The sequence below is a fragment of the Atractosteus spatula genome, chromosome 2 (assembly GCF_055471065.1).
Source record: "Atractosteus spatula isolate fAtrSpa1 chromosome 2, fAtrSpa1.hap1, whole genome shotgun sequence".
NCBI lineage: Eukaryota > Metazoa > Chordata > Actinopteri > Semionotiformes > Lepisosteidae > Atractosteus > Atractosteus spatula.
In genome coordinates, this window is record NC_142707.1 from 65,864,991 (window position 1) to 65,891,219 (window position 26,229).

The window sequence follows — 26,229 nt, forward strand, 5'->3', positions numbered from 1 at the left end:
TTAAGTTCATGATGATTTGTTATTCCAGCCATATACGAGTATACACTGGAACTAAATATCCTTCCTCCTGGTCCACGGTGCAAATGCAGACAGGACACTGACATAGACATTGCTGACATGAGGCACATAGTGCAAAGTGCAAATATTGCAAATTACTAAGGCAAATATATAATACAATAAGCACAAAAACACTGGGGGGGGGTTAAACTGTTTCTGGAACTGGAGTGGGTGCAAGTAGATTCCAGGGTGTTGAGGAGCCTGACAGCCTGCGGGAAAAAGCTGGTACAGAGTCTGGTACTGATTAGCCATAGATTTCTCATGGCATATACTATAAGTTTCCTATATTCTTCAATATTCTCAAATATCAGAGAAACAATCCACAAGCCATGAAAAACGATTAAGTTCGGTTATTATTACAATAAAAATGAATCCCACGGAACTTGACAGGGCAGAAGAGACCATTCTGTCCAACCAGTGTAGCCGGCTGCAAGTAGCTGATCGATCCAAGGAATCCATCCAGCCGGCCTCTGAAAGGAATGATGGGGTCAGCTCCAGTGACATGGCTGAGCAGCCTGATCCAGGGACCCCTTACGATGCATTCCCCTTTAGTCTGCGTTTGTGTTCCCTGGTTTGTGTTTCAGCAGCTATATCACCCTGCAGCTCACAACTGGCCATCCACTGAGGCTCAGCAGGTGGGAGCCTGGTCAGTACCTGGATGGGAGCTCATTGTCAGCAGGCTTTTTCCTGCTGAATAAACATTTATACTGAAGTCTGGATGGATGTCAGCTGCAGCCATGTTATCAGGCGTTTCTTTACGCGAAGGTTTGTGGAAGTCCGGAACAAGCTTCACAGCTATATATTTGAAGCTGATACTTTGGTTTCTTTCAAGATTAGATAATAATTATAATTCCTTACACTTATATAGCACTTTTCTGGACACTCCACTCAAAGCTCTTTACAAGTAATGGGGACTCCCCTCCACCAGCACCAGTGTGCAGCCCCACCTGGATGATGCGATGGCAGCCATAGTGCACCAGTACACTCACCACACACCAGCTCTCAGTGGGGAGGAGAACAGGGTGATGAGGCCAATTCATAGATGGGGATTATTAGGAGGCCATGACTAGTAAAGGCCAGGGGGACATTTTGTCCAGGACACCGAGGTAACACTTTTATTGACCATTTTCTTCATGACCACAGAGAGTCAGGACCTCGGTTTTACATCTTATCTGAAGGACGGCGCCTGTTTACAGTATAGTGTCCCCGTCACTATACTGGGGCATTAGGACCCAGTAGGGGCCAGTGCCCCCTACTGGCCCCACTAATACCTCTTCCAGCAGCAACAGGCTAAGAACATGCGAACGGTTATTAATCAGAGGAGAGGATGCCCGTCTGTAGCCTGTTTAGTAGTTAGTAGCTAATATCACCCTGCAACTCACAGCTGGCAGCCCACTGAAGCTCAGCAGGTGTGAGCCTGGCCAGTACCTGGATGGGAGAAAAACTGGGAAAAACTAAGGTTGCTGCTGGAAGTGGTGTTAGTGGGGCCAGCAGGGGGCGCTCACCCAACGGTCCATGTGGGTCCTAATGCCCCAGTATAGTGACGGGGACACTATACTGTAAAAAAGCGCTGTCCTTCAGATGAGATGCAAAACTGAAGTCCTGGCTCTCTGTGGTCATTAAAAATCCCAGGGCGTTTCCTGAAAAGAGTAGGGGTGTTACCCTGGTGTCCTGGCCAAAATACCCCCTGGCCTTTACCAGTCATGGCCTCCTAATGATCCCCATCTCTGAACTGGCTTCATTACTCTGCTCTCCTCCCCACTGAGAGCTGGTGTGTGGTGAGTGTACTGGTGCACTATGGCTGCCGTCGCATCATCCAGGTGGATGCTGCACACTGGTGGTGGTGGAGGGGAGTCCCCATTACCTGTAAAGCGTTTTGAGTGGAGTGTCTAGAAAAGCGCTATATAAGTGTAAGCAATTATTATTATTATTATTATTATAAGCAAGGCATATTGGTATACAGTACAATTATTGGTCGAATACCATCAGGCCCTGGCGAGTTGTTGAGTTTTTAAGTGATTCTAGCACGGCAAACAGCTGAGCGATTACATTAATAGTTCTCGCTGGACTAACCTTCTTGCTCAATTGTGAATGAAATGGCTCCCCCCGGCGGCAAGGAATGGCAACTACAATCTAGCCTACTGACGGCATTGCATTTAAAGTTGAACATTTGGCCTAATAATAATAAACTTTTTATATATATATAACGCCTTTAAAAGTGGTTTATCAAGCGCTTTGAGAAGCGGCCTAGAGCAGCTAACGGTAATCGCCTGTAATAATAATAACAATAACAATAATAATAGCGTTGAGTAGCTAATGTTATTCTTTGTTAAAATCTACATTATATTTAGTTTCATGCATTTAATTAATCGAGGTTCTTTCTGTTGTATTGTACGGATAAATCGTAATGAAAAAATGTCGGTAGTTCTGAAGCCAAGACAAAACCCCACGGGCTGCCCGAAAGGCCTAACCGTACTTTCGGTGCTTTAGTTTATTAACGTGTCTCCAGCACGTAAGGACAGTGCGATACAGAACATGACAAATGCAATATGAAATAAAGATGATCGTGTAAATAACTCAAAACGCTACCAGAAAACAAGTGCCTTTTCGTATTGACCTGATCCTCCACCTTGTTGTGACTACTCATAGGTTTAAAAAGAGTCTTCGAGGTGTAAGACTATATACATACCCGAAACGTATTTGTTTTCCACGATGTTGAAATTCGTGACACTTAAAATACAGTGGTTGTCTTTTAATAGTTCTGTAAGTGAAGCCCTCGATGCTATTGTTTTAACCCAACCTTTGCTCGTTCGCCCACGGGTCGAGGGGATGCAGAGCATGACTGAGGATCGTTTATTCTAAATAAGTTACTACAGTAAATAACTGTTTGGCGTCGAATTTCACAAAGCAAATTCGGCAATTGTGGAGTATGTTTTTTTTATTATTATTCACAGTCGGATTAGTTGCACGATTTGTCCTAACAGTCAACTATTTTTCGACTGTGTTTTGCGTCTGCATAAACAATGTTTTTCAGTTCCGTTTGGATTACATTAACTGTATGTGAAGTTAAACAACCACAAAGTATTTTCCACGTACTTACCCGATTGATTTGACAAGCTATATATATAGTATGCACCGATAAGACATTTAAAATTATTTAGTATAATGTGCCCGTTGAGGCCTGTTTATGTATATTGCACAATATCAGGAAATGCTTTCACGAGAAAAAATATATCATTGGATGCCATCAGTACATAAACTACATTAGTAATATATTTCTGAGGGTTATTCATATATCGTATTTTTTACTTAAAAGTAGAAATCGGCTGCACGGATGTCGATGTTTTTCTTTTAGCATTTTTGCGGAAAACTGCGTTAGGTTAATTTAATAATTACCCCCTGCTTCTTCACAGATAAACGCAATAATAACAGTTCAAAAGTGATTCACTAATGTAGTGCGGATGTTTTTCACAAAACGTACTAAGATTTGATTTAATCATCTTTTAACAATGCAAGTTATTTCACTTAATAAACGTCCGACATCTTTTAAAATACAAACCGATGCTTTTCTGATGGCTTCGTTAATGCAACAGTTGCCGTTTTATGCCATATGTTTAAAACAACAGCTTTTATAACATCCTTAGTTTTATTAGATAATATTTAAATTGCATTGTGTAACTTTTTAGCGCGCCTTTTCATCCAGGTTACAAAACATTTCCCGTCAAAATGACGAATACCTCAACAACCCACAATCCGATTGGCTACGGGCTGTGTCCGTCAGCCTCAGGCCTCTCTGATTGGCTGTGTGCCGAGCGCTGCACGTGGCCTTTGATTTGATTGGCTGTTGAGTTGTCTTCATTTTACGCATGTCTTATTGGCCATCGGCGCTGTCATTCATCCTAAGACTGATTCTATTGGCTGTGGGCTCTGCTTTCTTGCTGATTGGCTGTACGGATTCCGGCGCCAACAGTTGAACAGATAAATTCACCAAGAGAAACTACCTCCTTTATTCCCCTCTTCGGCATTTATAGGTGCAGGTTTAGGGTGCAGTTGCTAGACTTCGTCGAATTTTTTTGGGGTGTTTTACACGATTAATACGAACTGTCGGTGTTTATTTTAGTTCGTCGTTTTAAGATCGTCGCTTAGCATTTCGGTTTTTTTTAAAAAGAACTCTTCTTCATCCCAGCAAACAAAGATGCTTACCGCTCGTTCTCCCCTCTCTGCCAAGAACGAGAAAGTGATCGTTTCCAAGATGAGTGCGGCTTCTTTAACAGACAAGGAGAACACGGTAAGTACTTGCATAGGTGCTGGCAAGCGAGGTGTATGTACTCCCTGGTGTGAGAGAAGCTCACGTCGTGTAACCCAGATCGGTATTTCTTATGGCAGCGCTTATAAAAAAAAAAAACAACTTGGTGCTGGTAACTCCCAGTGCGCGCACTAAGGCTGCATTTTAAATAGACTTAAAAAAACTACTGTGTGACTCCTGATTAGAAGCAACCCGTTATCTTCTCGTCAATTGTTGAGCGAGTTGGTGGCTAACCGGGATTATTTCTTCCCTCTACTCTAATAAGCCCCCGAGCCTCAGCAGTACCAGGGTTTTGGCGTCCAAAACGGCGAGGAAGATCTTCGAAGACAGTGGGAACGAGGTGAGGCTGTTAAAAGGTGTTGAAAACCTTCTCCTGGGGGGAGGGGGGGTGTTGGCGCCAAACGCTGCGCAGCTCTGCCTTGTGTGGTTACGGGAGGGAGGGGGGGGGGAAATAGCTACGCGGCGTTTTTAGAATAGCTTCGCTGGTCCTCTGTTACTGACGGGTAGGCGCGACTTGTGCGGTTTCAGGATATTTTTTTCACCCCGGCGTCTCGGCCTGAACTTCAGCTTCCCGCGGTATGTCCTCTTTAGTGAGGTCCTCCGTGTGTCCCGGGAGCTCCGGGCTTGAAGTCCTGGCCGGCTCTCGGCTAGCTCAGCCGCTCGTTCTAACCCCCCACCAGGTGTGCAACTGCGGGGTGACGTGCGCCCGTCCCCCGTTTAAGTCGCTTTATTTCGTTTCCTCTAGCTGAAGCCCAAAGCGGAGAAGTGGACCGTGGAAGACGAGCCCCTGCTGAGAGAGAACCCTCGCCGGTTTGTCATCTTCCCCATCGAGTACCACGACATCTGGCAGATGTACAAGAAGGCCGAGGCCTCCTTCTGGACCGCGGAGGAGGTTGGCGTTTAATGCTCACTGTGTCCTGGGTGTCGGCCTTAATTTCGGATCGCTCTGGGATATTTGTCATAGTCCTGTGGGTTTTACGGGGGGGCCTTATTGATGAAGACATGCTTGATTAGGAACCTGACAACTGATGAGTCCAAGTCACTCAGGGCAAGGATGAAAACTACATAGAAATCCAGGGACAGCCATTTCAGACCCCTGCTTTAGGTACTATGGAGAATATTTTAAACAGTGTTGCGTATTCACTGGTACCTGAAAGAAATCCTAACCGGTGGTTTATCTGAGACCACCTGTTTAAACAATTTTGCTTAGCTTTGAGTTTTATAAACAATTCTTAAACTTGTGCTTGAGTGGGGGAAAAACTTGCACTCTGCAAAGAGGGTGTGACCTCCTACAGTTGCAGGCAGCAGTGGTGCTGTTCTCCATCTCTGATGGTATCCACCAACTTAGTCCTGTGTGGCACTGCTTAGTGCAACACGAGTATACTGACCCCTTGTCCTGGCAAGTGGTGGTGGATTGTGATCAGTCTTCTGCAGCTACGTCGTTCGAAGGCTGTCTAGAGGTGTGTAGCCGCGTCTAATCGCCTGTACTTTGCCAGGTGGACCTCTCCAAAGACCTCAAGCACTGGGAGTCCCTGAAGGACGAGGAGCGGTACTTCATCTCCCACGTCCTGGCTTTCTTCGCCGCCAGCGACGGCATCGTTAACGAGAATCTGGTAGGATCCGCAACCCCGCCCTGCTCTAAATGTTCTGTTTCACAGTTGCCGATTTTTCATATCGGCAGGAAACGTCTGTAAGTGCGTGCAGACCCCAGACCAGATCCTCCTGTTTCATTCAACTCCGTTTTTCCCCCCTCCAGGTGGAATGCTTTAGCCAGGAGGTTCAAGTGACTGAAGCCCGTTGTTTCTATGGCTTCCAAATCGCCATGGAGAACATCCACTCTGAAATGTACAGCCTGCTCATCGACACGTATATTAAAGACCCCAAAGAGAGGTCAGTACAGCTCTTGCCTCTTCTCTGGTACGACTTGCAGTTATACACCCAAGCCAGAGTTGTTGGGCTGCAGTTCCTGCTGAAGCCGACGCATTAAACAGGCCACACAAGCCCCAGTTAGAAGTTAATTGATCCCAGGGTAGCTTGTTTTATACTCCACTTAATGACCAAAGTTGTGCACTGTCATCAGTGACACTCCAAGCACTTCTTGCTTTCAGTTGCTCCCCATGTTGACTAGAAGATGTAGGTCAAAATGTGCTTTTGCCGACTGGTCTTGTATTGAAGGTTTTGTTCTTTTTGCAGGGAGTTTCTTTTCAATGCCATTGAGACTCTGCCCTGTGTGAAAAAGAAGGCTGATTGGGCTCTGAACTGGATTGGAAACAAAGATGCCAAATATGGTATGCAAGGTTTATTGGGAGACGTGCCTGTTCTAGCACAATGATCTGCCTTAAACTGTCACTTTTCACACCTGTCTAATCTCATTGTGTTTTTTTTTTTCCCTGTACAGGGGAGCGTGTTGTGGCCTTCGCTGCAGTAGAAGGTATCTTTTTCTCTGGGTCATTTGCTTCCATATTCTGGCTGAAGAAGAGAGGCCTGATGCCAGGCCTCACCTTCTCAAACGAGTTGATTAGCAGAGATGAGGTGAGTTTTCTTCCGAAAGCCTGTTTATTCCCTCCCCCCAAGTCCACAATTATAATCTATATGACTCTATATGCGTATTCCTAGTCTACAATGATATTTAGCAAGCCTATAAATAGTTTTCTCTGTCCCTTCAGCTTTGCTCCTTTGCTTCTGCATTATGCATAGAGTTTTTCTGACCTGTGAGCTGTCGGTCAAATGCCTTTCTCAACACTGGTGCTCTGCCTAATTCAACCCACAACTTTCTTTTTAGGATTCCAGACACCTGCTGTACAATAGCACACAAATTGTACTCCATCCAATGCTAGCAATTGAATCATGCGGTCTTGTTTTTTCTCCTAGGGTCTCCATTGTGACTTTGCCTGCCTCATGTTCAAGCACTTGGTACACAAACCCTCTGAAGAGCGAGTCCGTGAAATCATTGAAAACGCTGTCCAGATAGAACAGGTGTGTTCCCTTCTGTTAACCTGGGCTGGGATGTTCTTTTGTTCTGTTGGCTGATCCCATGTGTTTTTTGTTTTTTTTGTATAGGAGTTCCTCACTCGAGCTTTGCCAGTGGACTTGATTGGCATGAATTGCACTTTGATGAAGCGGTACATTGAGTTTGTGGCGGACAGGCTGATGCTGGAGCTGGGTTTCAGCAAGGTAATTCCTTCCACTTGTCTAGTGCTTTACTGGTCATTTTCAGTTGCGAGTTGCAGGGTGGTATGGCTGCTGACAGCACTCCTCGACTACGAGGAGCTGTCTGAAAGCTGCCCTTAACAGGTTTTGGCAATTTGTCATGATGTAAAAGTTTGTTTTAACCCACTTACAAATCTGGGTAAAAGAATTTACCATTTGGTGTTTGATGGTGTTTATCGCAGTGCTCCATTTAGCTTACTAAACTGTATAAAGCTTGAGTTTATAGCCTTATGCCGCTCTTCAGTGAAGTGCAATTGTCTCCACAGATCTACAGGTCTGAGAATCCTTTTGACTTCATGGAAAACATCTCCCTGGAAGGAAAGACCAACTTCTTCGAGAAGCGCGTAGGGGAGTACCAGAGGATGGGCGTCATGTCTGCGCCGACGGACAACACGTTCAGGCTGGATGCCGACTTTTGATGCGGACGAGCGCGATGGGTGATGGGACTGTATGCATTAGTGCATCCATGGAGACGGGACCGATGCCCAGAGACGCCTCTGTTCCTGTATCGCCGTCTCGTCTTGTGTGTTGCCGTGAAATAGGCCACTAAAGCAGACCATTTTGCACAACCTCCCTGGAAACGAGTCGAAGGGATTCAATTGTTGTACAGTTTTTAATGTTTTATGTATATGGTTATAGTTTTATATTGGCTTTATAATAAAGGCTGTTTAGAAATTCCTTCTGGGTTTAAGGATTTGCGTACTTTGTGTCAAGCCTATGCTCCTTCCTCAAGGATACAGAGGAGGTTTCTGCACATGACTTTACGACACTGTGGTTATAGTAAGAACCTTTTCAGTTTAACAGGACATGGGTATCGGGAGGGCTAGTATACACCAGTTAAAATGCAGTGATGTTTTGTAAAACATCTTGCAGATGGGAGTATCAGCTCCACTTCTTCCAGTGGAGCTGATGGCAGAGCATTCTTCCAAGTCTGTAGTAAGTCCTGCCACTCAAGGCTCCCAGCACTCCCTCCTTCCAAACAGTCTCCATTTTCTCCACTTGTACTGTCTTGCCTGGTCTCTTGCCTACAGGATGTTCCCAGTAAGAACACTCAATGCTGCCTTTTTATTTAGGCGGTTTACTGCAGCCTTCCGATCCACTGTGGTCTCAGACCTACGCTTGCCACTTTGTGCTCTCAAACGTGGCAAAACATGCGTAACATCCTGCACTGCTTCAGGCTTTTGAAGTTGTATGACAACTAAATCTTGATCTGTCCTTTGCCTCAAACCAAGAGCTTTTGTGCTAAGAATTTTGAGAGTTTAAAAGTGCATTTTAACCTCTGGGTCCATGGAGTGATTTTGCAAATCTAATCCATGAAGGAAGATCCAGTGGAGAGCAGTGATTGTATTCCATTGCTGTGATACTAGAAGTGTAATTGGTTATGGTAGTACAAATCATGAAAGTTATTAATTTAATTTAATTCTGGGTTTAGTTGTACCGGATTTGGGGATTTAAAATGCTTGTGTACTTGGGTGCAGGAGCCTCTTGCGTAAGCAGGGAGGTGTCCCAAGGGCGGTATATAAATTAGCCGAATAGAGGGGAGAGGAAGAATAAGGGACGAGCAAACCCAGGGTAAGGATCATGGTTGGCCCACGCATGGAAGTTTTCTCCACCCAATTAGAGTCAATTAAATTTGGCCGGGCACGTGGTTTAGCATTTCAGGGATGTTTTTTTTCCCCTCTTTTAATGTGATTAAAACTTGGGAACGTTGAGCGGAAAGTCGGAATGAGATCTTGAAAAGACCACAGTTCTAGCCCACGATGTATGGTATGAGGAAGCACATTCAAACAAGTTTGAACCTCTACAGAAAAACAAGTTTGTGGATGTTACTTCCTGAACAGTAACTATCGGGACAGTTCCTGGCCTGATGGGCTGGAAGGTGAAACAGTTCCGAAGGAAAGATGAGTCTAGCCAAGACAGGGGCGGGACTGGCTTTTTGATATTTAAAATACGAACAATGTAACCAGAAATTAGGGATCCAGGGAAGATTTAATAGTCAATTTAATCGATTTAAAGCCAGTTTGCCGGATTGATCACCTAATTTTCAAGCGCCGACATTCGTTTTAACATTTCTGTAGCCGTATGTTTGGATTTGAGCAAACCAATAACATCAGTATTGTTTGAAAGCATTTTGTGAATAAAAAAAAAAACACCTCACGTTTCCTTTCCAGACGGATATGTTTTACCCACAATCTGATTATTCAAGTGCAAGCCCCATCCCACCGCCGAGGAGCGAACATGGACCTGATGCTCATTTTCGAACAGCACAATCACATGGTGACACCCTCCCGGCATCAACAACCTGCAAGGGGGGGACCTTCAGCCACGATTGGCCGATAAAATTCACTCCGCCCTCTAGGTCTGCGAAAGAGGAAGTGAAAATAAGGCGGAATTAAAATTGCGTGCAATTTCGTGATATAAATCGCTGGACCAGGGCACGTATTCACTCAGGACAGGAGTCATGTCTGTTACGAGTCCCAGGCAAACGGTTTTAAATCCGGTAAGATCTCTTGCACCGCACCGCACTGCACTGCGGGTGTACTGCACACAACCCAATGCCTCACAGCTGCCCTGCGGTCGGTGACACGCAAATGTCTTTCGTTTTGGGACCGCCGGGTGTGCTGCACAGTGTTATATATATTTGTTTTAATTAAGAGATGTTTGGCGAGATCGTGTCGCATCGGGGTGCGGGTCGGGCGCGCCGGCCTGCGTCACTCGAGCAGACCCCCGACCCCCATGTTGTGCGGCATTGCTGTGGAGATGAGCTGAAAGAGACGATTATGGACCGGGAGACAAGAGTCAGACCGTGTTCTCCCCTACCCGCTTCACTCCTCAGCAGAGAAAGAAGTGGAAAGTGAAAGCTGTCTTGCTTCATGTATTAATGTTTTCTGGAAAGAAGTAAATTCTGTGTGCACCCCATACCGTTTTCGAAGCCAGCTGACATTAAATTACGTGAAAATGCAGTAGATTTACCGTAACGCCTCTATACAGTAATTCGTCGGCTGGTATATTTCCAGTTTGCGTTAATTGCGTCGTCTTAGTCGTGGTTTGCAGTTTCGTTTTTGAGTTAACTTCTACTGCATTGATTTGAGAAACCGCGACCAGCCCATCTGCGCTCAGTCTGTATAGAGAAACTGCATTATTGCCTCTATTAACATTCTGATTAAAATGGCAAATTTTTCGTTGTACCTGCCACTCATGTCTTTGGTTTTGTAGTAGTTTAATGTATTACAGACACTACAGCAATTATGGGGTTTATTGGATATTTATTTTCATTAGTAAAAAAAATGTTTTTTAAAAGGTTTTACTGATAAACTGTAGAAAAGAATAATAAAAAAAAACAGTATAAAGCACATCAGACATAACTTATTATACATTAATTACCCAAATATTAATGAATTAATCAGATATGAATTAGATTACTCTTTTGACAAGTAACCACGCGATGGGAGTTTCAAAAAGGTGAATTATAAAATAATAGCTAAGATATTTCACCAGACATATCTTCTTTGGCTCGATTTTAAGGTCGAAATAGAATTTATTCATGGGAATTGTCTTTTAAATTCGGGGCTGTATGAAATGAGCCTTCTGAGATAACAGATACGCAAGAGAGTGTTCTGATTGGTAATGTAGCAACGCCTTTTGCGTTAAACAGTTTAGACCGGAGCAAGTAAACAAGTCCATGCGGTCGATGACAGTCACCCGAGTCCTAGAAAAGAAACTAGTTCTCCAATTCCAAATAATCCCAAGGCAAAGACGAGCTTCAAAATAACGTTATATACTCAATTTCATTGTCTTTAAAAAGAAAAACATGAGGACAACAAAGAAATGAATCCAGTGAAACTACATATCTCGGAGTCTGATACAATTGTATTTAACGTTGCAGAGCTTTAATGACCAGATGTGTATAGAAGTTAATTGGGTGGAATTTTAATTTTTTAATGTGAAATTCTTGAAACAGAAGTCAGGTGTCATCAATGCCAAGTAAAAACCGAGTTGCACAGCACTCACAGAAAGAGCCCACAACAGACAAGAACTCTTTGAAAATATGTGCTGACATATTATTGTCATGTTATTGGTAACATGAATGTTTAAAATTGTAACCATTGGATGAAGTATTGTGGTATGAGCGTAAGATTGCGCATTCTGTGTCGTTATAGACAATTCCCTACGCTGGGACAATACTGGGTGGACTTCATCCTGGTGATATGGTACTTATCCAAGGAGCAGTTCTCAGTGATGCTGACAGGTAAGCATTTCTTTCGAGGAAATTGAGCAACTAGTTTGCTATCAGAAAGTCCACACTGCTCGCAATCCATGATTGCTGCCATGGAGACTTCTGAAACCCCTTGTTAGTCTCAATCATCAGAAGCTGCCGGCAAATACAACCTTTTATCACCAAGTAAGCATCTGTCCTCAAAATTAATAGAGATGTTTTATTAACTGAATGTTTGCTCTTTCTAAACTGAAAACAGAATTAGCTTGGGACAGAGACAAAGGTCACTTATTTGGAATGCTTTTGCATTAAACTTCAAAGTTAGTATTAAAATGAACTAATTTTTAACATCTTTGTAGGACTGTCCTGAATAAAAAGCAGAATTTTGTTTTCTTACGGATTCTGGCAGTGAACTCTCAGTGATTCAAATATGTGTCAATTCAGGCTGTTAGAGTGTTATATGCATGAAAGACCATGAGAATAAAATTAGTATTTTCCCGAACCTGAAATGTTAACATACTTGAGCGGTTACTGTAGTTCACTGAGGAGTGTGCAGTGATTTTTTTTCTGCACAATGATAGAAGCTAAAATGCAGATAAGCTAATTGTTTAAGTCTATTTTCGCTAGAGTACTTTATATTCTTAGTTTGTCTTTCTTAGAATTGCAAATCTAGTACTGGGCCTGCATTAATTGTTGTGAATTCTTTTGGGGGGGAAAAAAGTTTTTGATTTGATTTGAGTAAGAAAAATGTTTGAGGATGATTGGGGACTACATCACCCCCAACAAAATAAGGGCAGAGGCTCTCAACTGGAAAATACATAGGAATTCATTTAAACTGGAGGATCGTAAACACTTCTTTACACAAAAAGGTGTGGGTGCATGGTACAGGCTTCCCATCCATGTGGTTGAGATCCAAACTCTGGGCACATTTAAGAAACAGCTGGACAAAAGGTTAGACAGGCTTAGTTACCGAACAAACAAACCAGCAAGGTGGGCCCAATGGCTTGTAATCATAATTTTCTTATGATTTAAATGATATACAGTAGTTATTCTAGATGGATTGCAGTACAGATATTATTCAGAGATTTTGTGCACATTTCACAATTTTGTGTTTGCGTATTTAAATCTCCATTGTCAATTAGGATATAGTTAAATCTGTGTATAATACTTTATGTGGAATAGTCTTTTTCAATTGATGGTAAAAGAGATTTTCTACATGGGGGGCACTGAGTCACTTCATGGCAGTGCTGGCTTTGTCTGTATGGAGTTTGCATGTTCCCCACACATGAAGGGGGTTTTCTTCAGGTGCTCTGGTCTTCTCCCATAGTCTAAGGACATGCTCTCCATATTAATCACACCCTATTCCCCGGGGTGTCTGTGTGTGTGGGTCCCCTGTGATGGAAGGAGGTGTCCTGAGGGTGTCTGGGGTGCAGTCTCACCTGACACCCTGTGTCCGCTAAGTTAGGGTCCATCTCACTGTCACCCCCCCTCCTAAGGATAAAGCTGTTACCGGCAATCAAAGCATGGACAAATGAACATTTCCTGTGTGAGAGCAGTGTACTGAGCTGAGCCTTCATGAGCTGTTGTGAGCACTGTCACTCAACAGAGAGCGCAGTTCAGTGAATGACACTCGAGTGGCAAAACCAGGCGTGTGCATACTGGTGGCACATGACCTGATCTCTATCATCCGTCACAGTTCTGGTGATGGAGTAACAAAATCTGAGTCAAACTTGACAGGACAAATATTTATGAACAAAATGCAACGCAATCTGTACGACATGCAACGTTACACAACATAAACCAGTTATTGATTTCATGTATTTAAAAGACCACGTGTTTCAAAGGCTTACGTCTTGTAGACCTGGAAACAGGGAATTCTAGCCCTGTAATCTGGAATCTAGAGACCACCTCAATGCCTAAACGGACCAAAAAGAGGAGAACCCAGCATTGCCTGGAACTTCTCAGAAATAAATCTTCCCTTTTACGACCATGGATATGCAGAAGTGGGCATCATTTCCACAATCATTTCAATGAATTGGAATCATTTCCTGTTCTAGAAATGCATTGCCCAACCGGGAGAGAACGTTTTTAGTCCGAGGATTCCACAATGCAGGAAATCAGAATTTCCAAAAATAACCGGACAGCAAGATCTCTAAAACAAAGTTCAGATAACTTATCCAGAGTCTGCTCTCCAAGAGTCATCGTAACAAGGTCCTCTCACATGACACAAGCTTCGAGCAACAGGAGGGTGATGATGTTGCTCCTGTGTCTTCTCTTCTGTTTCACTGTCTCCTTCTCTGTGTGTGCTGTGTTCTATGGCTGTTGAAGGTCTAATGATTTACCATTGAGTTAGTTATGATTAACAGGAAAACCTGCTTTGATCCTCCGTGTTTACCTGCCTCTTAGCTCACCTTCAGATAGGCAAACACTGCAAATGCTGAAATGATGTAGTGTAGTCACAGTGTTAACTGCAAACGTGAGAGACTCTGATACGACAATCTTATGGGAGATAATGGTGCCTGCCTCCAGCATGATGAGCATTGTATTTATTGAGCTGTTGGTTGAGGAATTTGCGGCCCAGTGTTGTGTGATTTGCTGACAGAATGAACAATGAACTCTCCACTTGCTGCAGGTTAACAGTGCAGCACCACCGGTGCAGGTGATCTCCTCGCACGTATTCGTGGCTTCACATTTCCAGCGTCACCCCGGTTCTTTCACCCCCCTCCCTCCCTGTCCAGGTTTCAGGTGGATTTCATGTGTGGGAGCAGCACCAAGCCCCGTGCTGACGTGGCCTTTCATTTCAACCCCCGGTTCAAGCGCTCCCCCTGCGTGGTGTGTAACTCGCTGCAGCAGGAGCGCTGGGGCAAGGAGGAGATCCTCTACGACCTGCCCCTCCAGAGAGGGGAGAACTTCGAGACCATCATTCTGGTGGAGGGAGACATGTTCAAGGTAAGATGTCCCTGCCGGGTGGATTCCCAGTGTAACATCTTAATAATATATAAATATCCTTACTCTTATATAGCGCTTTTCTGGACACTCCACTCAAAGCGCTTTACAGGTGATGGGGACTCCCCTCCACCAGCACCAGTGTGCAGCCCCACCTGGATGATGCGACGGGAGCCATAGTGCGCCAGAACGCTCACCACACATCAGCTATTAGTGGGGAGGAGAACAGAGTGATGAGGCCAGTTCAGAGATGGGGATTATTAGGAGGCCATGATTGGTAAGGGCCAATGGGAAATTTTGACCAGGACTCCGGGGTTACACCCCTACTCTATTCGAGAAACGCCCTGGGATTTTTAATGACCACAGGGAGTCAGGACCTCATCCAAAGGTTTTATATCTCATCCAAAGGATAGAGCCTTGTGTTAAAGTATAATGTCTCCATTACTATACTGGGATATTAAGACCCACACATACCGTTGGGTGAGCGCCCCCTACTGGCCCCACTTACACCACTTCCAGCAGCACCTTTAGTTTTTCCCAGTTTTTCTCCCATCCAGGTACTGGCCAGGCTCACACCTGCTGAGCTTCAGTGGGCAGCCAGCTGTGAGTTGCAGGGTGATATTAGCTACTAACTACTAAGCAGGCTACAGACGGGCATCCTCTCCTCTGATTAATAACCGTTTAATGTTCTTAGCCATATATATGTTCTTAGCCCTGGCTGACTATTTCTTTCAAGAAACTGATTGAAACATTGCCGTTTGTAGCCTGTTGCTGCTGGAAGAGGTATTAGTGGGGCCAGTAGGGGGCGCTCACCCTGCGGTCTGTGTGGGTCCTAATGCCCCAGTATAGTGACGGGGACACTATACTGTAAAAAGGCGCCATCCTTCAGATGAGATGTAAAACCGAGGTCCTGACTCTCTGTGGTCATGGAAAAAAATGGTCAATAAAAGTGTTACCCTGGTGTCCTGGACAAAATGTCCCCCTGGCCTTTACTAGTCATGGCCTCCTAATAATCCCCATCCATGACCTGGCTTCATCACTCTGCTCTCCTCCCCACAGAGCGCTGGTGTGTGGTGAGTGTACTGGCGCACTATGGCTGCTGTCACTTCATCCAGGTGGGGCTGCACACTGGTGCTGGTGGAGGGGAGTCCCCATCACCTGTAAAGCGCTTTGAGCAGAGTGTCCAGAAAAGTGCTATATAAGTGTAAGCAATTATTATTATTATTATTATCTCATCTTGAAAGAAACCAAAGTATCAGCTTTAAATATATGGCTGTGAAGCTTGTTCCGGACTCCCACTTTGCTGTTCGTCCTGAAGACGTCCGCTAGGTTGACTCTGTCTGTGTCTTTGAGGATTGTGGCTACTTGTGTCCGTCCTCCTCGTGGGCTTCTCCGTTCAGGACTAAGGAGGTTCAGTTCCTCCGGCCTGTCAGCCTAGGCACCATCGTGTCCAGGGCGCGCAGCCAGGGTAGAGTGGGCGTGAGTCAGGTCCTCTCGGTGTGCGGCGCTACAGCGGCTCCGGTGACTTGCTGCTTGGCTGCAGCGATGCTGCTGGGAGCTGCTCTCCCCTCCGGCCCCCTGCCAGGAGGTGAACGACTCAGACAGGTGAAGATGTAAGAGGAGCTTGTTTGCAAGTGCTCTTGTGCCTTAAAATAACCAGTCCATTGCAAATTTGGCAGATTATACAGTATGACAAGAAATAATGGCTTATTTTCCAATTTTATAAATAAAGGTTGGGTGGCATGTTGGCACAATGACTGAAATGACTGCCCTGCAGCGCTGGGGCCCTGGGTTCAATTCCTGGGGTGCTGTCTGTGCGGAGTTTGTTAGTTCTTCCAGTGTTGGTGTGGGTTTCCCTTCAGGGACTCTGGTTTCCTCCCACAGTCCAAAGATGTGCTGGTTGGTTAATAGACTTCTGGGAAAATTGGCTCTAGGTGTCAGTGTGTGCGTTTGCTTCTGTGTGTGCCCTGCAGTGAACTGGCATCCTGTCCGGGTGTATCCTGACTTCTGCCAGTTGCTTGCTGGGATAGGCTCCGGCTCCTTGTGGCCCTGAATTGGATAAAGCTGTTAGAAAATGAATGGCCAGATGAATAATGGTCCTTCTACAGATTCCTGCCGTGAAAATGACACAGAGGTGATGAGTGACTGAGCACCAAGCACAAAGCGCACAGCAGCAGTAGTAGTAGGGAGCTGCGTCAGCATGCGCAGGCTGCAAAGGAACAGGTAAAGGTTTATTCCATTATGAAAATAATGAAAAGAAAAGAGACGCAACATGTCAGCTGTGGAGCCTTCTTCAAGTGAATTGGATAGAGTGGTTAGATAAAACTTTATTCAATTTAGCCTTCTTCACACCTGGAGAAGGCTCCACAGCCGAAACGTGTCTCCTTTCTTTTCTCTCCAGCGTAGAATAAACCTCCACCTGTTCTGTTTGAGACTCTCCGTTGCTGTTCTGTAAGGTCAGCCGTGCCTTCTTGGCTCCCAGCTGGGGGGGGGGGCTCTTGTGAGAGCGGAGTGTCAGTGCTGTGCCTCCCCTTCCAGGTGGCCTTGAACGGGAAGCACCTGCTGCAGTACAACTACAGGGTGGACCTCAAAAAGGTGGACACGCTCGGGATAAGTGGCAAAGTCAAGATTGAGGCCATTGCATTCGTTTCAAGCTCTGTAAGTAAATATTCTTGGTTTTTCCTTCAGCGGCACTTCAGAGTCCGTTTTCAGCAAGCACTACAGAGGAGTGCATCTCTTTTGTTTCTCTAGTTGAAAAATCGCAGTTTTGCTACATTTAGCCGACAGACCCCCCTGTTTCTAGAAATGAAATGCTCTTGGTCATAAATTGTGAGTTATATCAATTTTAAAAAATGTCGTAAGCCTTATTGAACACTGCATGTCTGGGCTTATTTGCCTGGAATGTATTCAAGAAATATAGGCCTGAAATGTTACTTAAATTGGCTTTTATCCATTTGTTTTAATAGGAGTATCTTGTGACCGCTTGCTAACTTGCTCAGCAACGAAGACACAGAAAATGTATCCCTGTATGGTAGATGCTACAGATCTAAGGCTCTGTGAAATTGACCCCCCCTACAAACAGCACAAACAGTATAAATCCACCACATTTGTTAGTGCTCCGTTAGTGTTGGTGTGTGCTATTGAAAGCTGTTTTCTTTCCAGAGATACATGCCTTATTTTTTCAGGGAATCACGTGACGGTCTACAATGAACTTTGCCGGTAATAATACACTCTAAATAGTGAATGTGCTTAATTATTGAGCTTGAGGAGGTGTGATACCCGTCGACTTTTACGTATTTGCTGCGCACAAAATACTACAAACGGCACAAACAATGAAACACACCGTGCTCCGTTTGTGTCGTTGTGAGTAGCGTCTGCGCTGCTTTCGTTCCTGAGACTTAAAACCTTCTTTTCGGAGAATCGCGTGACTCTGTGACCTTGGCCCCCTACAAACACACAAAAATCATGACCCCCCAGATCATCCAGTTGTGATCTTTTGATCGGTTGAAGCCAGGAGTTTGTCTTTATTTCCGATATATTACCTGCACCTCTGGATAAGCCCTCTTCTTACGAATTGTAAATTATTTCCAGCAGTGTGAATGATATAATTTTAACCAAATACTGTACTGTTACACTGTTACAGTATTTGGTTATAATTATATATTATATTCCAGAGTTTGGAATTATGTAAGAAATAAACCACATCAGGCATGTATAACCCTAATAACTATGTAATACAGCCACTGGTAATTGCAGCATTCTGTTCCTAATGTTGTTTTAAGGGTAAAATTCTTGTGGTGAGATTAACATATTGCAGATGGATCTAATTTAACTATTCACATAGGCGCACACAGACATGCAGGTGAATGACTGTTATTCAAATGGAAAAGATCCTCCCCACACCACCCCCTGCACAGACAAGAATGCAGTTTGCAGGCTTTGTCATCAGTTAAAACACAACCATTCCCTTTCAGTGTCAATGCTTCGTTATCGTCATTTGTGAGCAGCAAATATATAAAAGCAGACCAGTACCAAGCCTTCTCATATTCAGTAATTAAGTCAATTAAGTACCGAGAGTGTGTTACTACCAGTAAAGTTCCTTGTAGACTGTCACCTGATTCCCTGACAAAGTAGGCGCTATATTTCGGGAATGGAAGAAGCACAAACGTTACTCTCAGTGACACAAACCGACACTAACAGAGGACTAACGAGTGGGGGGGGGGGCTTCAGAAATGTATTGTGCTGTTTGTAGGGAGGGCCAACTTCACAGAGCCTGGATCCAAGCAGTTGATGAAAACATCAGGTTGGAGTGTGGACGAGGAGCGCTTCAGTGTCCAGTGTCAAAAATCGAGCCCGGGCTCTTAAGAAAAGGCACCTCTTTCAACGAATGGAGACCTGATTATACAGCAGTGTGGGTCTTTTGTTGTCTCTGACTACATGGGAAGAATATTAAGAGCGTCCGTGGGAGTGATGCGAAATGCTTCTGCTTTTTCATCAATTTCGGCTCTCGGTTCTGTGGCTCTAACTTAAAAGTTTAACTGCATGTCGGCTGTGTGAAGCGCTGTTCTATGAGATCAGCGTGTGTTAAGCTTGTCGCTTGACAATTCCAGTATGTCTTTACATGTGCACGGTTTAAGTGTGAGAAATGTTTGTTTTGCATCATCCATGTTTTCATTTGGTCTAGTGTTTTACTTACATTTTCAGACTTCATCTCCGCCAGCATCAGTTCTGCCGAGCAAAGACAGACAAGTGAAAGTAAGCTTTCATTCGCTCTTCACAATCCAGTCCATGGCCTGCGTTGCCCCAGTGGTGAGGGTGGGGTTATCCATGTGCTTTTAGGAGTGGAGGGCCTCGAAGCTTGTACTTAATTTATCCAAACTCTTGGCCACTTTTTTTGTTTCACCTTATCAGTTTAGCTCCAAAAGTTCTACCTCAATACATTTTAAAGGGTAAAAAAAGGCAAAAGGTCTTCAAAACCAACATCCATGTGCACTTTCCCCATACCGTTCATACAGTGCCTTTCAGAAGAATTCACCCCCTTTCCGATGACCATTCCAGTGTCTGAAGTCTGTAGAGACGTATCCCGAGAGACTGACACAGTCAGTTAACTGCTGCTTCCACCCAGTATTGACTCAGGGAGGTGAAAACACAGTCCACCTCACTTCAATTCTGGCTTTTCCTTTGCAGCTTCAGCTAACATTTTAACTTCTTTCATTCATAAAGGCGATCCGTTTGAGCATGCAAGCCTTGATAAGAGCATTCACTTTAAAAAAAGGTGTGTACACATCATTTGTAATTCAGCAGAACGGGACAACCTTGGCAGGGGGTGAATACTTCAGCAGGAGCCTGTGTGTCCCAGTGTGCGCCTTCTGAGCAGTCCCAGCGTACTCTGTCAGCTTTACAGCTTTGCTTTTGCACGCAGAGTTGTACAGCTTCCTTTAGACAGAGTCCAGGAAAGGAAGATGTGCTTGATCTGTGACAAACTGGGGCTTTTTGCAACAGGAAATAAAGTACTTTGTTATGCACTGTGTGAATTCAGATCAAGGTCAAGATGTTTTTATGATTCCATTTGCTGTGCTCACTTTCTGTAACAGTTAGATTCATTTTCTCCTCGTTGGTATTGTTTTTGTCTTTTGAAATGTGACCAGGTTGACAGAAAGCTTATATTGGCAAAGTGCATGGTTGCATATGAACTGTTTCATGGATGAGATCATTCTAATTAGCTTTATTTTAGTTATTAAGCTCCAAGAGTACTAAGCAATTTGATCAAAAAAATGCATTGTGAGGTGTTTCCCTCCCAATTCAAAGAGGTTCTTGTTAAACAAAGCTTTCTGCTGGACATGTAAGCAGATTTTCAAAAAAGACCAGGAATTGTTTAGAAACAGTTGCCTTTTCACCTTGCTTGTGACAACAGTGCCTTTGCACTTTAGATACTGTTTAGTGTCATGGTTCAACACTGCTGTCTCCCAATATGCAGGCAGGGGCAGCATTTTATGAGTGTGAATTCTATAACCTTGTGCATCCATCGTTTGTAACCCAAGAGAAGAGTGAGACATACTGTACCTTAACTTCAAATCTCACTTCATGCTGCAGAACTTCTAAAACAGTCATTAGCTACTCTCCATTTCCCTCTTGGCTTCTGGGATTTTATATTCTCCTAATTGTTGGGATTTTTATTTCTATTTTTTGCAGGAGGTGTTTTGCGAGACAGGTGACCTGGTAAGTAGAGTGTGGCCGGAGCCCAGGGTCAGCAGAGAGCCACCCCTATCCGAATTTAGCATCACTCATCACCGGATTGCAGTGCTTGAGGAGTGCCTGATGTACTGCTACATTGATGATCAACAAATTTCTGCATATACTTAGCAGGCAACATGGGGAAAATCCAGATAGGTTTGGACACATTCACTGCTGCGGATGACTGGGCACACAGCTAGACTGGGAAGTCATCCAGAAATACAGATCAGTTGGAACAAACAGTCACACACTCTTAAATGCCATTGGATTAATTTTATCCTAAAAATAAACACGTTTCATATATTGTAGCTATTATGTGTGCTCTAGACATCAGGGGTAGGCAGTGTTGTCTACTCTACTGCAGGAACCCTGTCCAGTTGGTACTTTAATTACTGAACAGACCCTGCTGTGAAAATCACAAACACTTCGGGGACTGACTGAGGGTAGATTATCGCACTGAGGCTGCCTGCTCTCTTGTTAAATATGAATAAAAGTTTCTTTCTTAATATTTCATAGCTTACAATTGACCATAATGTGTATTTTGCAACCTTGTAATTCCCGATGGTGTTGTGTGTGACAGGCATACACATACAGCTGTAAGAATGCGTAAAAACAGAAGCCGTGTGTAGCCGTTGTGATCTAGACTCCTTTCTTATTTATACCTTTTGCCCTGTCCTGTTTCAGAGCCTTCCTTACAGAGCCAGTCTTGTCAATGGAGTGGCCCCGGGACAATCGATCACTATTAAAGGACAAGTCAGTGCTTATCCCCACAGGTGAGAGAAGATCTGTTTCCGACTGCTTTGTCCAGTCCAGGGTCGTGGGGGAGCCAGAGCCCATCCTGGCAGGCAACGGGCCCGAGGCAGGGTAGATCCCGGAGGGGACACCAGTCCATCACGCCAGGGCCAGTTTTCCCAGACACCAGTTAACCTGCCACTATGTCTTTGGACTGGAAACCAGAGCACCAGGATGACACGCCTGTGGGGAGAACGTGCAGGCTCCACCCAGACAGCACACTGGGTGTGGAATTGAAGCCGGGGCCGTCACCGCGCCGTGCCTGCAGTCCAAGTCAAGTGTGTTACTCCATAATGCATTTGTCCTGTTGGGTGGAATGAGGAAAAGGCTAGCAGCCGTTTCAGTGAGAGTGGGGGATGTAAGCCGAGTTGTAAACGTGAACCAATCCTGTAGTAGCCTCTGTCTGTCCTGTTGCTCTGGTCCAGCAGCGCTCAGGTCTCTGGTTTGCCGTGACGGCAGCTGATGTTGGAGATGGTGAGACGGTGAGCCCGTTCTTGTTTCCCGCAGCTTTAGTATCAACCTGTGCTCCTGCGAGTCGAGCGACATCGCTCTGCACCTGAACCCCCGCATCAGGGCCAGCGTGTTCGTCAGGAACTCCTTCCTGCAAGAGTGCTGGGGGCCGGAGGAGAACAGCCTGCCCACTTTCCCCTTCTCGGCCGGAGAGTACTTTGAGGTAACGGCGCCGTTTCCACTCGCCGTGCTGAGGGAAGACCCTCACTGAATGGGTCCACCCCCATCTCCCAGTGTGGTTCGTTGCCACGGCGGTCCCGTTATGAGACGCGTTAGGATGCTAATTCGTCGTCGCAAGAACACACTGTAGGGTCAGTGCGTGTTTGCAGCAAAGGATGCCCGACCCTCCTGCTCTGAAATTGATTTCCCCCAAAATCACCTGTTCTGATACTTAATGCGATAATTGAACCTGATGCACACTTTTATAATTGAAACCTGTTTAAATAAACGTAAAAGCTATAAACAGAAGAAAGCAGTAGGTGGACACTCCATGAACTACACATCTCTCCGGCGTTGTGGACGAGGAGTTTAATGTAACGCCAATGACTTCAACTAAGTGTAATCTGTCGGTCTCATTTAAAAGCACCCATCTAACTCGAAAGGTGCTACTTAGGAACATTTATGTGAACGACACCTTGTTTCTTTTCACGGTGTGCACACAAGCTCCAGGATCTGTTGGCTGGAGATGGGGGCAGTGTCTTGAATGGAGGGGGAGGTGCCCAGACTCGGTGTGCACAGTCACAGGCCCTGCATGCGCAGGGAGCACTGATGGGTGTGTGTACTTTCTGTGTGTGTGTGTCTGCAGATGATCATCTTCTGCGAACCCCAGCAGTTCAAGGTGGCGGTGAATGGGGTTCACCTGCTGGATTACAAGCACAGGGTACAAGACCTGTCGCGGATCGACCAGCTGGAGATCATGGGCGACCTGCAGCTGCTGGACGTGAAACTGGTGAAATGAGCACGCTTCCCAGCGCGGGGCTGGATACTGTCAACCGCACAAACTCACCCGAAACCTGAAACTGAAGAAGCGTTGTTGTTTTGCTGCCATCTAAAGAGTTCTTTTCCCCCTGGTCATGTGATTTGAGCAGTATTTTTGTGATTGTAAAAACTGTATATTAACAGAAAAGCTATTAGCAAAAAAAAGGGTATTAAGGAAGTTAAAATCAGATGTTAAAAAAGATGACTTATTAGGCAAATAGTAAAATAAGCATGTCAATTCTCATGATGTTGCTGTGCTGCTGTTAAAAAGTTTCTGAGTTTCAAGGAATGGTATGCCGAATTAAACGCCAATCATATTAGCATTTAATATATCATTTAATTAAAATAACAGAACAGTAGTACTGTGATGTCTTCAGTTTTGCACAGGATGGGAGGATGAGATCTTTTACAATGCTTTGGTGTGGCCAGAGACTGCGTCTTCATTCATGAATTAGCGCCAAGCCTAATCACTGGTTACAACTCCTGCAGGGAAAGCTGTTTTAATTGGCTGGGAAGAGAATGACCAAAATCATCTGACACTCAAGACACATTTAAAATGTTTTTTGACTCCTTTTTAAATTTTAAAACCAACGTCTAGAGATGTGATTTCACTTTTAACTGGCCAGCGCCTTTTCCTGTGGCTGGAGATATGACTCCGAGTAAGGAAAGAGAGACCACTTTGTGAATATGAGGAAAAGAGTTACCTCATCTAGAGTCCAAAAAAAGAGAAGCAGAGTTTACAGACCCTGTGCCTAAATGTTCACGGATCTCTGGATTAAAGTATAGTATGGAAACAGCCATTCACTTCTGAAGGGGCCAAAGTTCCCTTTAAAAAGATTTAACAGAGGTTTGTAAAATTTGATGTTTTGCTGGCCTCGTTGATTATTGTGGGTTTCTAAAAATATTTTTATACTGAAAATTAGGTTTTTCGTGTTTAACTGACATTCTTTTGGAATATGCAGGGCATATTGTAATGAGGATTTTCCTTGATTCTGTAACTGGCATGTTGTGAAGATTCATGTGAATACATTATGACCCTAATAAATTCATACCTGACCTCGGTTTGTCTTGAGGGATTGTTAATTTTTCCATAATCACCTGGCCTTGTTCATTTGTGGGGTTAAATTGCTTATTGAGCCCTAGTGCATTTTCAACAAACATATGAAGGCACTGAAATACTTGCCAAGAAGATACCACCTCCAGGAAGTGAATATCAGAGTGAACTACTTTCCCTGTTAGCTAGGATTAGTATACAGCAGTCAAGAGTGTTACTGCATGGCCAAATAGCTGTCTGAAAGATTAATAATCTCAAATCACTGCTTTTACAAACGGCATCATGGAGAAGTGTTCAGGCATCTTCAAGGGTGTGGGTTCAAAGCCAAGGGAAAAACTGCTCTTGTATCCTTGAGTAAGGTTCTTCAGCCAAACTGCTCCAGCAAGAGAAATACTCAAGTTTGGGTTTGCTCAGAACTGGTTGGCCACCAGCCCTGTGGGTGATCATCAGTATAGAAAGTAAATGACTTCACAGTGCAAAGTACATTATTTGTATTTTGTCATTTGCATTTTGTCATCGTTTTTTACAGTGCCATTAAACTAAAAGCAATAGTGGAAGATTACATTTTTCCAAGAACCAGTTTTAAAAAATGGTCATCAGTGTTAAATATGAATACCAGGGGTCTGTAGAGCATCTTCACAGTAGAGCATCTTCTGATATTTCTTCCAGCCACGTTCTGTTACATAGGCGGTCTAATGATTAAAGAAACTGCCTGATTAATATACAATTACTACTGAGACGTAACACCAGCCAGACACTTATGTGTATTGTAAGTGTACCTTTAAAAAGGCAAATGAGTAAACAACTGTAGAAAGTCTTAAGAAAAGTCCTGTATACAGCCAGTTTAGAAAATGCTACTCGGGGGATGTAGACAGTCAACTGGTTTCTTGTTTCATTGACTGCTCCGGTTGGAACTGAAGTCCAGGGGCACAGGGATTCAGGAGACCCTCTGGGCACAGAGTGTGAGACCCTGCTGTAGAGAGAGCAGAACACAGGTCTCAGAGGCTAAGCAAGCCTGGCCCCGGACGGCACTGGGATAACTGGATAGCACTGGGATGAGAGGACAAAGGCAGGGTCCTGGGCAGAGTTTTGAATTCTCTGTTCTCAAGTCCGCGGTGAATGGGGGAGGTGTCAATAAGCCGATTCGTTACATTAATGATGCGGTTTATTGGGTACTGCATCGGCAATGGTGTGAGTTTTTACAGTTTTGTTAATGGTCTAACAACTATATATATCTCTAATGACATCTCTCACTTAAGTACAATTAGTAAACAGGCATCAGCCCCTTTATCATCTGTAAATGCTTGAGTGAAACATACATTAGGAAATAACCTTTCGTCTGAAAGTTTCTCATCATTTGTGAGACCCTGTGTGTCATGCTGTTACAAAACATTTTCTCTCCATTAGTATGGCTACGGACACCAGTCATCCTGGTTTCTCCCCCCTTCCCTGTGGTAAGTGTTATAGGAGCATAAAGGCACAAACTTCCAGATTCAGAGATCCAGATTCTTCCCACAAGCTGTCAGATTACTGAACTCCATCCCACCACTGGCTCACACTGAGGTTTTTCTTCTCACACTGCTTGTCTGACTTTTTCTTGTTGTATATGACAAATAAACTGAAATGAACTTTTCTCCTTAAATTTATCTTAATTTATTAAAGTAGTCGGGCTGCTAGTTTCAAGCCTTGCATAGCCTTATTTGCTCTATTGTGTACTTCAAGCAGAACATCTTTAGTTACCATTTATTCTACCCCATTTCCAGATCTATCCTATTTCTCTTTTATAGGCCACATTCAAAGCTATAGGTGCTAACATAAAAAGTGGAAACACCACTGTAATAGTGCTAGGTCACTGTATGCAGCCTGGATGCTCCGTGGCACAGAGTCTACCAGCGTCTGGAAAAATGCCATCGGAAAATTGCACCA

The 26,229-nt window shown here is 44.3% G+C and overlaps 2 protein-coding genes across 3 annotated transcripts; both read left to right on the forward strand.

The window, feature by feature from the left end:
• Positions 1 to 4,065: 4,065 nt before the first annotated feature.
• rrm2 (ribonucleotide reductase M2 polypeptide) lies at positions 4,066 to 8,251 on the forward strand. Its single transcript, XM_088940517.1, has 10 exons — positions 4,066 to 4,345; positions 4,629 to 4,703; positions 5,109 to 5,255; positions 5,860 to 5,976; positions 6,120 to 6,253; positions 6,557 to 6,651; positions 6,762 to 6,895; positions 7,235 to 7,339; positions 7,424 to 7,537; positions 7,840 to 8,251. The coding sequence occupies exons 1-10, from the start codon at positions 4,253 to 4,255 to the stop codon at positions 7,990 to 7,992; spliced, it is 1,167 nt and encodes a 388-aa protein (XP_088796643.1). The 5' UTR covers positions 4,066 to 4,252; the 3' UTR covers positions 7,993 to 8,251.
• A 1,667-nt stretch (positions 8,252 to 9,918) lies between these two features.
• Positions 9,919 to 24,310, forward strand: lgals8a (galectin 8a). 2 transcript variants are annotated; one of them, XM_088933241.1, is made up of 9 exons: positions 9,919 to 10,073; positions 11,734 to 11,822; positions 14,528 to 14,738; positions 17,274 to 17,393; positions 19,440 to 19,490; positions 20,928 to 20,954; positions 21,654 to 21,742; positions 22,269 to 22,434; positions 23,077 to 24,310. In XM_088933241.1, the coding sequence occupies exons 1-9, from the start codon at positions 10,035 to 10,037 to the stop codon at positions 23,227 to 23,229; spliced, it is 945 nt and encodes a 314-aa protein (XP_088789367.1). In that variant the 5' UTR covers positions 9,919 to 10,034; the 3' UTR covers positions 23,230 to 24,310. The 2 variants fall into 2 exon arrangements, with proteins under 2 accessions (XP_088789367.1, XP_088789376.1); XM_088933250.1 differs by lacking the exon at positions 19,440 to 19,490.
• The last annotated feature ends 1,919 nt before the right edge of the window (positions 24,311 to 26,229 follow it).

Excerpts from the sequence above, each read along its gene's own strand:
- lgals8a (XM_088933241.1), top strand. The coding sequence starts at position 10,035 with ATGTCTGTTACGAGTCCCAGGCAAACGGTTTTAAATCCG. Across the intron at positions 14,739-17,273 it reads TGGAGGGAGACATGTTCAAG|GTGGCCTTGAACGGGAAGCA; the intron begins GTAAGATGTCCC and ends CTCCCCTTCCAG. Across the intron at positions 17,394-19,439 it reads TTGCATTCGTTTCAAGCTCT|ACTTCATCTCCGCCAGCATC; the intron begins GTAAGTAAATAT and ends TTACATTTTCAG.
- rrm2 (XM_088940517.1), top strand. The coding sequence starts at position 4,253 with ATGCTTACCGCTCGTTCTCCCCTCTCTGCCAAGAACGAGAAAGTGATC. Across the intron at positions 6,652-6,761 it reads AAACAAAGATGCCAAATATG|GGGAGCGTGTTGTGGCCTTC; the intron begins GTATGCAAGGTT and ends TTCCCTGTACAG. Across the intron at positions 7,340-7,423 it reads ACGCTGTCCAGATAGAACAG|GAGTTCCTCACTCGAGCTTT; the intron begins GTGTGTTCCCTT and ends TTTTTTGTATAG.